The 12963-nt window shown below is 41.1% G+C and overlaps 1 protein-coding gene across 6 annotated transcripts in view; it reads left to right on the top strand.

The window, feature by feature from the left end:
* The window catches only part of CREM (cAMP responsive element modulator), a 32435-nt gene that overhangs the window by 462 nt on the left and 19010 nt on the right, over nucleotides 1-12963 (top strand). For 2 of the 6 annotated variants that reach the window (XM_026068514.1, XM_026068513.1), the window contains exons 2-3: nucleotides 3741-3855; nucleotides 11713-11859. The exons of 1 other annotated variant lie outside the window; for it this stretch is intronic. In XM_026068514.1, the coding sequence (XP_025924299.1) occupies nucleotides 3745-3855; nucleotides 11713-11859 (258 nt within the window). In that variant the 5' untranslated portion in view covers nucleotides 3741-3744. Of the gene's footprint in view, nucleotides 1-3739; nucleotides 3856-11712; nucleotides 11860-12963 lie in introns of those variants that run through there. 3 more of the 6 variants (XM_026068515.1, XM_026068516.1, XM_026068517.1) reach the window with 2 other exon arrangements.

Below are 12963 nucleotides of genomic sequence, written 5' to 3'. Positions count from 1 at the left end.
CCGGCTGGGGCCTGGCCTGGGAGGGGGGCCGGCCCGACTCGCCCAGCCCGGGCGAGGGAGGCGGCGGGGCAGCGCGCCTTGCCGCCGCTGCCAGAGGGCCCCGGGCCCTCCGCCGGGGGCTCCTCCCGCGGGCGGCAGGCCGGGCTGCGTCCCTGCCTGTGGGGTTCCCGAGCGCGGCAGGGGGGCCGGCGGGGGAGCTGCGCCCGGCCTGCCGAGTGTAAGGGCCTGCCTCAGCCGTGAGCTTTCTGTCCGCATCCGCCACTGCCGCGCCGACGCTTTAACTTAGCGCTGGGGCGAGCGGCGCGTCTCGTGGCGGCCGAATGATCCCGCAGATACTGACACGTAAACAGGATCCTCTTATCTGTTCAGCGCCTGCTGACGGGCTGACCTCTTTCTTCCACGCGTGGACTATTGTGTCCCGTTTACAGCAGGCTCTGTGCTCTCTCGGCAGGACTGTGGAGATGCTATGTCCAGCGTGACAGTCAGTATGCTTGTTCTTACAGTGATGGCAGGTTGGGATTTTCTGATTTTTTTTTTTTTTTTTGAGGGTTTTGGTAAGATCTATATCCTAGGATGAGGGAAAAAAATGGAAACATGTTAAGTGCTTAGGAGATGCAAGAAACTAAGTATTCTGCTGATACTGAAAACTTTGCAGAAAGAAGTTGCTATCAGAGTCTGATCTGCTACACTGTTGCTCATTTTACGTCATTGAATGCTGTCACCAGCTGGCTACTTCACATAGCAGTGTAGCAAAACAGATTTTAGATTTCATAATTTAGACTTCCTACTTAAAACACAAGGCTCTTCTGAAACTAATACATGCTGAGAGTTTCCATGGTGTGGATGGGGCACCACTTAATGCCAAACAGGTGTTTGTAAATTCACATCCTTGCTTTTCAGTAACTTTCCTGTGATTAAAAACCTTCAAAGAAATATCTAGAGCAAGGGTTGAAACATATTTCTTAGCCTTTTCCTTACAATTTCTTTAGTAGTAAGCCATCTTTGTAAATGGTTTCTGATGTATAAAGTAATGCTGAAATAAAGAAATTATCTTTAAAATGTCTCTGGGTATTTAATTAGAAAAGTCATATATTTCTAGTAGTACCAAATTCTGCACCGGTTTGCTTTCACAGTTGAAGCTCACCAACAGACATTAAACGCAATATTTAAAAAAACCTCGTAGAACAAACTGCAGTATGGAGCGGGGGGGAATAAAAGGATTTTTTTGGTATCTCTATTACACAAGGGTATATTTTGATAGGGGTGCTATGCTTATTATGTATGGAGAAAAAGTAACTAGAGGTTCATATGTCTAGTTTTAAATGACTTCTAATCTTTTAGGTCACATGGGCAACTTTTTCCTGTAGTTGTTGCTCTCCCTTAGTATTGTCCTGTCAGTGATGCTGTTCTGATTTAATCAAAAGCTTCTTCAGCTGATATGTTTTCTGACCCTGAGATAACACCTTAAACTGAGTTGACACTAAGAAAAAGTTGGTTTGAATTTGAAATATGTATAATCCTTATAAATAGGTCAGTGTTCACCTGACACTGACCTACTGTGCAGTGTCCATCACTATGTACACATTGTACAGTGTACTCTACTTTTTTGTGAGAAACTTTTTTTCAGACAGTAGTAGTTTATATGTGCTACATGGTTTGGGATAAGAAGTACGAATATTTCAGGGCCTGTATAAAGTGAATAAATTCTGACTATACTCCTAACTATAGGAATAGATTGCAATGAATGTGTTGGCAGAACATATTCATTATATTATCTTCTGTGGTGTGTGGAGGCATTCTTTTATTAATCCGATGAAGCATTCATGTTTTAGTTTGTATTGATGTTCTCAGTTTGCTGAAGGAGGAACGTTTTTCCTACCTTTTAAAAATGATTATTGTTATATTGGATACATATATAAAAACTGGAATGATTCAATAAGTTAACCATCCTGTCAAGGGAACTGTGGAGAAAAACTTGTCAGTATAAAGCATTCTTCTATGAACTGCTCAAATTTTAGTGAATTTCAGTAGACTTTAATTCTTGAAGTGCCTCTAGAGAAAACTAACAGAAGACAGAAACATTAAAAGAATTATTAGGTGTAAAATGTCTTATTATGAATCTAATCTGAACCGATATTGGCATAGAATATATAACTTCTGTTGGCAGAAAAAAGAACTAATGTTAGCCCTTGAAATCTCAAATTGTGTAAAGCCTGGCTGCCAACAGCTGTAGTACTACAACAGCTGTGATCAGTAAAATGCTTAAATTGCAAGGTTCTGCTGACAAAGTAGTCTCTTAAATCTGGTCAATAGAGTACCATTAGAGGAATACCAGTTTGCAATGTGCTTCTCTGTATCATTTGACTAGATTCCTTTTTGACCATGCAGGTAAACTGATGTTTCCATGCCTTTGTTTGAGGCAAAAAGGGTGGAGTTTAGGGTTGTTTTTTTTTTTTGTCTCCTCAGAAAATTGATGTGAAATATTCTATAACACACTGCAGCAAAGGGAGTTAAGTTTATGTTTAATTTGATTTAATGTAGTTGACATGTAACATGTAGGACTTAATTCAGGAGCAGACTTCCTTTCCTGTCTATTTCATATCCTTGCATAAGACCTGAGAAGAAACTTTGGTAGCTGTCAGCCAGGTGAAATAGCTGAAAATACACTTCAGCCTGGGTTGCTGTGCCCTAGTTACAGTAACTGAACCTGCTGACCCGAATCTAAGAAAGTTCGTTTTTTTTCTTCTGGCCTCTTAAAACGCCCCAACTGTATCACTTCTTCCTTGCGTGGCCCTGGCCTCCCGCACAAGGCGGGTTAGGTGAGGAAGCGCGCCGGGGGCGCGGGGCCGCGGGAGCGGGGTGGTGGGGGCAGGCGCGGGCTGCGCTGCGCTGGCTCCAGGACGGCGTTGCCGGGGCCCCGCTTGTGACGTCACCCGCCCGGCGCTGCACCCCCACCCGCACCCGCACCCCGGTGCCGCCTCTGGCAACAGAGAAGGGGCTGCAGAGGCCCCAGCTCTTGTTTTAAATMGCACCCGTCTTCCTTCATGACCAAGTGCGTCAAGAAATACGGGAAAACGACGGGCAGGTAATAGTGTCTTTATGCAGCAGGTGGATCTGGAGGCTCCCTCTATGGAGCTGAAACTCATAGGTTTAACTGAGAGTCCTGGAATTGTTTATCCTACGAAACTTAGCCTAATTTTAACGCCTGCAAAGCAAGAAGAATGGCTAATCCGTGGGTCTTGAGCCACATGTAGTTCACAGACAATTCAAGTACAAATCCTAGCCTGGGATGGTATCGCATGAGCTTCGAGAGCGGTGTGCTGGCACATGGCTGCCGGCAGCCTGAGCCTTGCTGTTAGGGGATGAGACCCATAGGGAGCAGCTGCAGCTGGTGCAGGCGGGCTGATCTGGAGTTCTGCTCTCCACAGCGGTCAGCCTCGCTCTGCGGTGGGACCCCGGCACTCTGTTGTCACCTCTCTGAGAACCATTCCCAGAGCTGCCTCTCCTAGCAGCTTTCCAAAGTACCTGTTTTTCGAGCCCCAGCTATACGAAGATCTGAACATGGGGGAATGGGCAAGCGTGACTTAGATTCATCTGTTAGTTTTGAGAGAGATGTTTTCTGTTCATTCTTGGCTCACTGCTCCGAATATAAGAGAGTTTGGAATTGCTCGTTTCTCTCTAGATGCCTAATATATCCCCCCCATACTGTATTATTTATGTATGTGTGTACTTACCTTTAGACAAATGACCATGGAAATGGTTGAATCACAACAGGATGGAAATGCAGTGGATTCTATGCCAGAGAGAGATGTTCAGAATCAGCCAGGCCAAAGTCAGATTTCCTCCATGTCTCAGGTAAGCTGAAACATGGAAAGAGGCAAAGAATCAATACAAGTGATATTCAGAACTGTTTCAACTTTTTATTGCTGACCATTAAATTATCAGTTTGTATGAGCTTATCATGTTTTGTAAATTCTTTCTGTTATTTAATAGAGAAAATAGCAAAGGTATACTGAAAACTATGCCTACTGTATTTAACAAAGGGCTAATATTAATCAAGGCTGTTAAAAAGTAACACTTCTGGAGACTGAACTTTTCAGAATGTCCTACAATGATGTGTAGGCATAATTTTTTTCACTGAGATAATTATATGTATTATGCAGGTGGAAATAGGGTCCTAATAGGTTGAGATGGCCACAAGATCAAGCATAGTTAAAAAATTTTTGTATCCCAAAGATGTGTTGTATAACAAAAATGAAAAATGAATGAAAATAATTATGGTTCTTTCCTAGTTCCAGGTTTTGTACAGAATGTGCTTAGTCCTGCAAACACAATTGTAATGTTTATTTGTTGTTGTGTTTCATCCCTGCATGTCTGATGGCAGTGTCTGATTTTCTAAAAATACATTTTACTTGTTCTGTGTGGTAATTGTACCTGGATTTTTTGGTAGTTAATGGGAAAAAAGAACTAATATCAATTCTCAAACATTAAAAATACTCCTCTGAAATACTCAGCCCATGAGAGAAATAATGTTGTTCTTGCCAGTGCTAAGATTTTTAGTGTCAGGAAACTCTATACATCCATTTACAAGGGTTTTTTAGAAACTCTTTGTCAAGCCTTTGGAACTGTTTAAAAAATCAGCTTATAGAATTTTTCAAGATCAGATGTTACTCACTAAGATTCCCGTGCAAACGAAGAGAGGGATCCTCAATTATTTCATACAATATATTTGGAATGTTAAATACTTGATTCTCATTATAGGTGTATTTTCAAGGGTGAATGCTACTGCTTTTTGTTCCTACTGGTTTTTGTATGCAAAGTAGGTCTCCAAATATTTTTGAAGATTTTTTCATTGTTGCTTTTTTATCTGCAGCATTCGGTTGTGGTTTTGGTACCTGCAGCACTGAGAATCTTTTTTTTTTCCCCCCTCCTTTAAGAATGGAGCGTGAAACCAAGAATTTTATTTGTTTTACTCTGTTCGTGTCACCCCTTATTTCTTCTTCTTTTCTGATGGTTCAGACTTATAGTAATACTTCCTTATAGTAATAGCATGGCTTCTATGTAGAATCTGCTAGTTTGTGCAAGAGTCTCTGAAGAAACCTTGTGTGAATGCTGTCATCTGGGCTTTCTAACATTGAACTAGACGAAGCTGTGGCTGATACGCTGCGGGAGGACTTCTGTGGGGCCCCAAGGAGAGCACTTCTTATGTTTATCTGCATTTGATACTTGAGTGCTTCCAGACGGTAACTGGTGTGGTTCAGCCACACTGGGCATATGCCTTAGGTCTTTCAGTTAAAAGTACTAACTCTGAAATAGTAATGGATCTCAGTCAAATGAAACGAATGGGGCAGCCTGGAGTTTGCTCCTCTCTGAGGGCTCAGGAGAACGGAGCAGGGTTCCCATCTGGGAATTCCTCCTTTTGCTCAGACGGCTCTGACTCTTTGCAGACCTGCTCAGCTCCCGTAACTCGGTCGAAGGCCTTGGCCATCCGGAAAAGCAGAGCTAAGGGAATCGTGCCATTTTGCAAAAAATGGCGATGGCAGGGAGTCTGCGGGCCCTGCAGGCCGTGGGGCAGGGGCTGCCGGGGGCCTCGGCTGCCTGGCGGCTCCCCAGGCCGGGCCGAGCCGGGCCAGGCGCTCCCGTCCCGCCGCCGCAGGGGCCTGTGGAGCCGCTTGGGGTCCTGACCGCCGTGGTGCCGCGAGGCTGCCTGTCGCGCGGCAGACCCTGCTGCGGAGGAAAGGGGGGAGCCGTCGTTAGGTTTCTTTGGCGTACGACGAGGAGGACTGTGCCAGTGTGGCTGCCTGCCTGGCGGCCTGCGAGGGTGAGGCATGGTGCGCTCGGTGAGGGCTAACGGCCGCTGCCCTGCGAGGCAGGGGCCCCGGTGAGGAAGAGCCATCGCCTCTCAGCTCTGCCGGGTGCTGGACGGGCAGTTTTCGGTGCTTCTGAGGGGCTTGGGGCTGTGTTGGTCCAGCGCGCGCGGGGCGCCCACAGGGAGCTCCTCTCCCGCCGTGGGCTCTGGAGGAGCGCCGTTAAGAGCCGACAGCCGTCTGAAGTGCCCCAGGAGCAGCTTGCCCCAACTGCCAAGCCTTTTTCCCCCACTAACTTTCTTGCAGCTGTGCAGGAATAGAGGCGGGAAGGATGGCTTAGCTCTTACCAAGAGCTGAAAAACGCCTGTTTGCTACAGTTGACGGTTGCTGCTCAGACATTGTGTTTGTTTTTGTTGTTGTTGGTTTTTTTAGCCAGATATTTTTTCAACATTGATTTTGTTCAGTCAGAAGTAAAACATTTTAATGGGTTATCTTTTAATATTCAGTTTGCCACTTTCTGTATATTACTTTGGCCAGGGAATGACTAGTGAAATGCTGAAGCATACAACTGCATAGGAGGCGTAACATTTCATATATATATATATATATATATATATGAATGAAATATATATATGTATATGTATATATGTGTGTGTGTATATAAGTATATATTATATATATATATGTGCACACACACACACACTTTTTTTTTTTCCTGGAGTTCTGGCTTTTTAGAGAAATACTTTTTATTTTGGAAAAGGGGGACAAGATATTCGATAAAATGCTAATATCTGGAGAGCAGAAGTGGTTTTGTGTTGAAGCATTCCTGATGTCTCCCCCCTGAAACTAATGACCCTGTTGGGCTGTGGTGTAATCAGATGGCCTCCAGTGCCAAAGATTTGCTATTACAAGTTATTAGTAGAGAAAAGGTTGCAGCAGGGTTTTTTTCTAGGCTGTGTAAAAAATAGTTATATTTTCGCAGGTATATCCTGCGATTATTTTTTGTGGTGAAAGTAAAATTATGTTTTTTGCAAAAGTAAGCAAATTATAATATAGGAAAAATGACATGCTTGTTTGGCTCATTGAGTCAAAATTGACAATTTTTGTCTTTAAAGAGTTATTTCTGTAATAACATTAATGTAGAACAAGATGACATCTGTGGCTGAATTTCTTGCATCCCTTAGTTTATAATAATAAGTAATAAATAACAACTATTTGTAATGATAAAAAATACATTGAGATTGTATTGTTTTGGTGATCCACTCATCAAAAGAATTATGTAAAAAATGTCAATTTGTAAAAGTATTTGATAGTTGTTGTCTTTAGAAACTGTTTGAAGTGTATAGAGCTACTGTATAGAAGCTTAAAGCCTTTTCTTCAGGGAAAAACAGATGTTTGAGGCGGAAAATTTCTCAACCAGTTTCTAACCAAGTCCCATGGGTTCCGTCTCATATGCATAGATGTTATATTAATACATAGAGGGCTGTTTCTTAAGAAGTTAATTTGGGCTTTATAAATAGTCACATAATATTGATCATAATCAAACTTATATCTGGGAACTGTTGCATATGCATTGCTATTTGGAGAGAAATTAGTTGTTCTTTTTACAGTACTTCTTAGAGACCTTATTGCACTCTGCCTTACCCCGTGCTCAGTTACATTAATACACTAGATATAATACAAAAATATAAGAGGAGTGTACTTTGACCTTTTTCAGTTCTCACAAAATACTCCCCCCCCCCCCATCCTACCTTCTTGATGGGTTGTTCTTTGAATTACTTTTTGGCTTTGTCGTGTCCTGTCTATTAGTAGAGCTATGTCTGCTGTCTTGGTCTGAGACATCGTCTGTTGACCTCTCGGCGTTTGCCCTGGACCAGGCATGGGTCAGGATTTACAAAGTGATAACTGCTGTCGGGGAGAGCTGTGGGAGCTTTCTGGATGGGTGCTTTCTGAAGGCTGGCGTACATCGCTATTGCAAGTTGGGACTGTTCAGATTTAGCATTTCAGGGGTATCCTCCCTGTGGGCTCTCAGCACCAAACTTTACTTTAAATGTTGCTCCTGAGGAACTGAGCACCACAGAAGTGTTTTGCCACGCGGTTAGTCATATTGCTTTAAAACTAACCCAGCCAAATGCAGGTCCAGAGCATCTAACAAAGCTGATGTTAAAGCTTTATGAACCTGCTGCCTTGTCACCATTTTGTTTGTGCCTCAAGTGTATCCAGTCACCAGATGGCTGAAATTAGCTTAACTTTGTCTTCCTTAAAACTAGGTGCTTCCTCTTTGGCATTAGCTTTGGAATTAACCAAAACTCCCCTGTCTTCAGCTTTTCCTCACAGAGCTACTCATAGAGGTGCCTGTGTGTGGTGAGTCCTTCTACTCTTTTATAAGGTGAATCCAGGATGGGTTTGCTTTGTCTTTCCCCTTTCCAGTCGTGCTTTTCACATACTTCTGGAATCCTTGCAGTGCGTGGTTTCTACACCTGAGAGGGAAATCCGATTGAGTTGGGCACCGTGTACTTCGTGGTAGCCATGTTCCCAGCGCGAAGAGGTTGGAAGCAAGTGTAACTTCTGCAGCACTCTATAGGGAAAAGTTATCTGACGTTGAGTGACAAGGGGTGCGTGCATCCACAGTATAACTGTTCAGACCTTCCACGCATATTGAGGTCAGATAACTCATAAGTAACCTCTCTCTTTGAATGAATGCGTGCCTCAGCATGAAGATAGTTCTTGATCTTTTTGCTTGCTGCTTTGTTCTCTGCTTTTTCAAGAGGGAGGCACATATATTTCCCAACAAAGTATGGGACCAGGCCACCATGACAGAAGGTGTGATTGGTATTTTTTGAAGCCATTATGCTTGACTGTTGCACAAGTAGGAGGTTAGACCCCAAAATAACATTACAAGATCCAAACTCTCATTGCTATTGCCAGGGAGAAAACCCTTACACCATCTAACCAGATGCTTAATGAGTTAAGCTTCTCCCTGGCCCTCCATGTTGCTGAGTTGCTTCTGTGAGTTGTTTTCAGTCATTATGCTAGACAGCCCTTGAAATAATGATGTTATAGGTAGCATTGCTCATCACTGATGTCAGAAAGTAATTTTTTTGCCAAGACTGCTTCAGTCAGTGTTTATGCATGAGTAACCTGATAGCCTCAAATGTCAAAAGGTTCTAGTATTTCAGTTAATGCAGGAGGATGCAATTTGAAAATAATGCAAAGTGAAATGTGAATTAAAAAAAAGTTTTAACAATTTTAATATTTATGAAGAGATGCAAAATGTGAGATTGGAAGAAGTTTAAAAATCTCAGTTATAGAAAATAAACCTAATACAAAAGAATCATAGATTTAAAATATAGCTCATAGGTGTTACAGTAACAGGAATTTGTGCATTGTGTAACTTTCAGATATCTGTGGAACTTAGCAAGTTGTGATCAGATCAAATTATCTGTTTAAAATAGGAATGAGCAAACAAGCAAATAACTTCTGGTTTCATTCAGTTTTAAAAGTAATGTTGTCTCTTCCCCTCCCTCCCCTCCATTTAATCTCCTATGTGAATTAAAGGGAACAAAACATTTTCTCCTGTTCAGYTGTAAACTTCAGTCTAGAAGAGTATTAGCTGTTTTGCATTTTTTTTCCCCTGTGTAGTTAGACTGAATAAGGAGCTTTTAAATGAATGCAATGTTTCTTAATCTTGAATGCTGAATTACTTCCTGATTATATGTGCCTGACCCGTTGTGTACTAAACACAGAAATGAAGAAACTGTTGTTCATGTTGTACTGTTTTGTGTGTGTTGTACTTGGAACGTGCTTTCAGATGCCCTCGACTATTGTAGCAGATTACTGCTGTCTTTGTGAGAGCTGCAAATTGAAAGGTTTGGTGAAATTGTCTTTGTAATATGTTTTGAAAAGTCAGTGTGCTTTGTAAATGCTTATGCTGGCTCCACGTTTGTTCCTTGAAGCAGGGGCCTGTGGTGGTGTCGGCTTTGCCTGGCAGAGAATGGATCAGGCTCTGCAGATCGCAGATCACAGAATCACAGAATGGTTGAGGTTGGAGGGGACCTCTGGAGATCATCTAGTCCAACCCCCCTACTCAAGCAGGGTCACCTAGTGCACGTTGAACAGGATCGCGTCCAGGCGATCTTCAAGGCTTTGTAGATGCTAGTCTCAAATACCTGTTTCTTAATAGTAGTGGTAATGTTTATTTTATAGATTGGGAAGAAGGTTTCTGTACCCTATTTACATGTTGTCATTTAATACCATTTAAGGAATAATTGTTTCCATTTACAGGTTAGAAATGCCTCAATTGTTTTATTTCCTGAGAATCTGTTCAGTTTCCCATAACAATTGAACAGTTACGTAGTGATTGCTGACAAGATCCTGTCTCTGTTTCCTAGAAACGTGGTTTCTTGAAGATAATTTGAGCCAACATCTGGTCTTCTTGATAACAGTGCATTTTAGTAGTCGTTAAAAACTTTCTCTTGCCTCAAGAAAGGAACATTTCCCAGACAAGTAATGACTTATGGATCACGAATAAAAGCTTCTTTAATACTTGGAATTAAAAAAAAAATCTTCAGTGTGAATATGGAAAAAATACAAAACATGTTTTCTAACTTTTTTTTTTAATTCAGCATTTCATCATGTTTTCTTGTCACTGTCATCTCTTTTACCTTCTAGTGCTCACAAATTTGTTGTTTTAGGGTGTTCTGCGTCAGCAGATGAACTCTTTTTTACCAGGTATAGTTTTTGACTGAGAACCAAGCCTGGAAGGGGAAAATATCAGACTTTTAGATTCGACTGATGATTCATTCTTGTACATGCGGAACATAGAAATAAGGGTTTTTAATGCAGTTTACTTTGAATTTCTGAAAAACGCAAACAGTATCTCTTTTTATCATCTAGCCTTGATTGTTGTTTATCATTTTTTCTTCTATTTCTTTTCTCTCTGTGTCTGAGTTTAAAGATGTTTTATCGCAGAGTAATTGAGATCTGTCATAGACTTTTCCCTTTGCTTCAGTATTTTTCTGTTAAAAGATTTAATAGTTCTAGCATAAATACTGAACTATTTCGTAGCCAATAGATGTTTAACTATTTTTTAACCCATTTGTCCTCTAGATACAGCTGGCTAAGAGGCAAAGGCTAGGTAAAGCTGTGTGCTCTAAAATTTTACCGGGGGGGAGGAGGGGGGATGTATTCCTAAACAGAACAGGGCTACCGTTTTTTTTTAAGCTGTTCTAGCTTTGAAGAAGATTGTTCTCATCTGTCCTTTATTTTTTGTTGTTGTAGCAAGGTTCTGCTGGGCGCCAACTCGGTTTTTCTTGATACAGTGGAACATATAACAAAGATTTTTTTTAAACTAAAAATTTCACAAATCCCAAAATTGTTTTATTCTAACAATTATTTTGCTATCCAAAAAATAATGTCTCAGGACAGCTGTCTGAAGAGCAAAAGTTGAAGCTAAACTTTTAGTTTTAAACAAAATGAAGCAAAACCAAAAAAGTTTTGGACTTTTTTGAATTAAGCATGTTCTGCCCTTTGTGTTGTTGCAGCAACGTATCACTTCAATGTATACTGATATTTCTGGTTACACATCTTGAGCTTTTTGTTAACCTTCATGCTGGAGACAGCAGATTTAGTCTTTGATAGCTCAGCAGTTGAAGTCTCTGGAAAAAATTAAGAAAAAAGACTCAGTTTTGTATGTGACAAATTTTAACCTTTAAATTACTCATTTGGAAAGATACACACTAAATTCTTACTAGTAAAGCTAGTTTATTTGTGTGTGTGATAATTACACACATGTAAGCTCTTTTAAATTTGGCATCAAAACCAGTTTATTTTAGTATCACATCTAAAAGCATTTGCTGAAATCTTAAGGCATGTTACTTAAACATGATGATTGTAATTTTTGCAGGTTTCTGTAGCTTCATCAAGTGCTGGAAGAGGATCTCCAGCTGTAACTCTAGTGCAGTTACCTTCTGGTCAAACTGTTCATGTCCAGGGTGTCATTCAAGCCACACAGCCCTCAGTCATACAGTCACCACAAATGCAAGCTGTTCAGGTTAGCTCTTTTATTCTTATGTTTTCATGAATTATTTGGTCTCTTTCCTTCACCCCCCCCCTTCAGTTTCTCTTCATTCCTACCAGCGTTGCAAGTTTTACTTATAATAGGGGGTGTGGAGGGTGGCTAACTGCCAGCTGATAGCAGCCTTACACGCATTGTGTAGCCATTCCTTAATGCTTCCTGTTTATCTTTAAGAAATTGTTGTCTTGGAACCCTTAACTCGTGCAACAGCAAATTTGTGTAATAACGTGCTCGTGTTTTAGTGGTGTGTCTTGCAGTTTTTCTGTTGTATTCTATTCTACGAACATCTTGTCTCTAATGAGACTACAGACTCATAAGTTTGCAAGTGTCTCTTGTATTGTATTTTTGGAGAGCATCTGGATGTAATGCAAGCATTATAGTTTAAATTATTTTGTATTGTTTTTAGCAGGCTCTGCCAAAAGCATCTGGTATTGCTTTTTGTGGGTGTATATGTAAACAGAAAAAATAAGGGCAGCTTCAAAATAAACATTTATTTGTTTAATCTTTGCAAGTTTAAAGGGACTGGTACAAAGTGCTTAAGGATTTTCAGAGCTCTTAAATAGTGAAAAATACTGGACTGTATCTTGCACAATTTTGAAAATGTCTAGGGCTCCCCTTGGTGCTTTCCCTGTAGCTAGGAATGCTTTTGCCCCAGTCTTCTTAAAATCTGATTGTGAAATGACAGCTGAATTGCTTCTTGCAAACAAAATTGATGTCTCAGTTAAGAGAGGCCAGATACCAGTGATGTAGGAATTGTTTTACCTGCAGCCATTGTGACAGATTAAGGAAAAGACAAATGTGTTGTCAGAAGTCTTCCTGAGAAGCTACCTTTAATGTTTGAGACTTCTTAGTAGCTTTCAACTGTAATGGAGATGCCACACACAATTATGATATTTATCTCAGATAGAGGTTAGAGAAAAAGAATAAAAGCTTGGTCAGACGTTCAGTGCTTTATTTGTGAATAGTAGATGTAGGTGGTGGGACCTGGTAAGGCTTTGAAATTCTAGATCACTGTTGAAGCAGGGATGGTAGATGGCAAAAAAAGTTTGGTCGAACTTTAAGTCAAAGCAGAGTATTCAA

This window comes from Apteryx rowi, unplaced genomic scaffold, assembly GCF_003343035.1.
Source record: "Apteryx rowi isolate R43461 unplaced genomic scaffold, aptRow1 scaffold_274, whole genome shotgun sequence".
In the NCBI taxonomy this organism is placed as follows: domain Eukaryota; kingdom Metazoa; phylum Chordata; class Aves; order Apterygiformes; family Apterygidae; genus Apteryx; species Apteryx rowi.
Note: the sequence above shows the minus strand (reverse complement) of the source record. Positions and strands in the feature narration are given on the sequence as shown.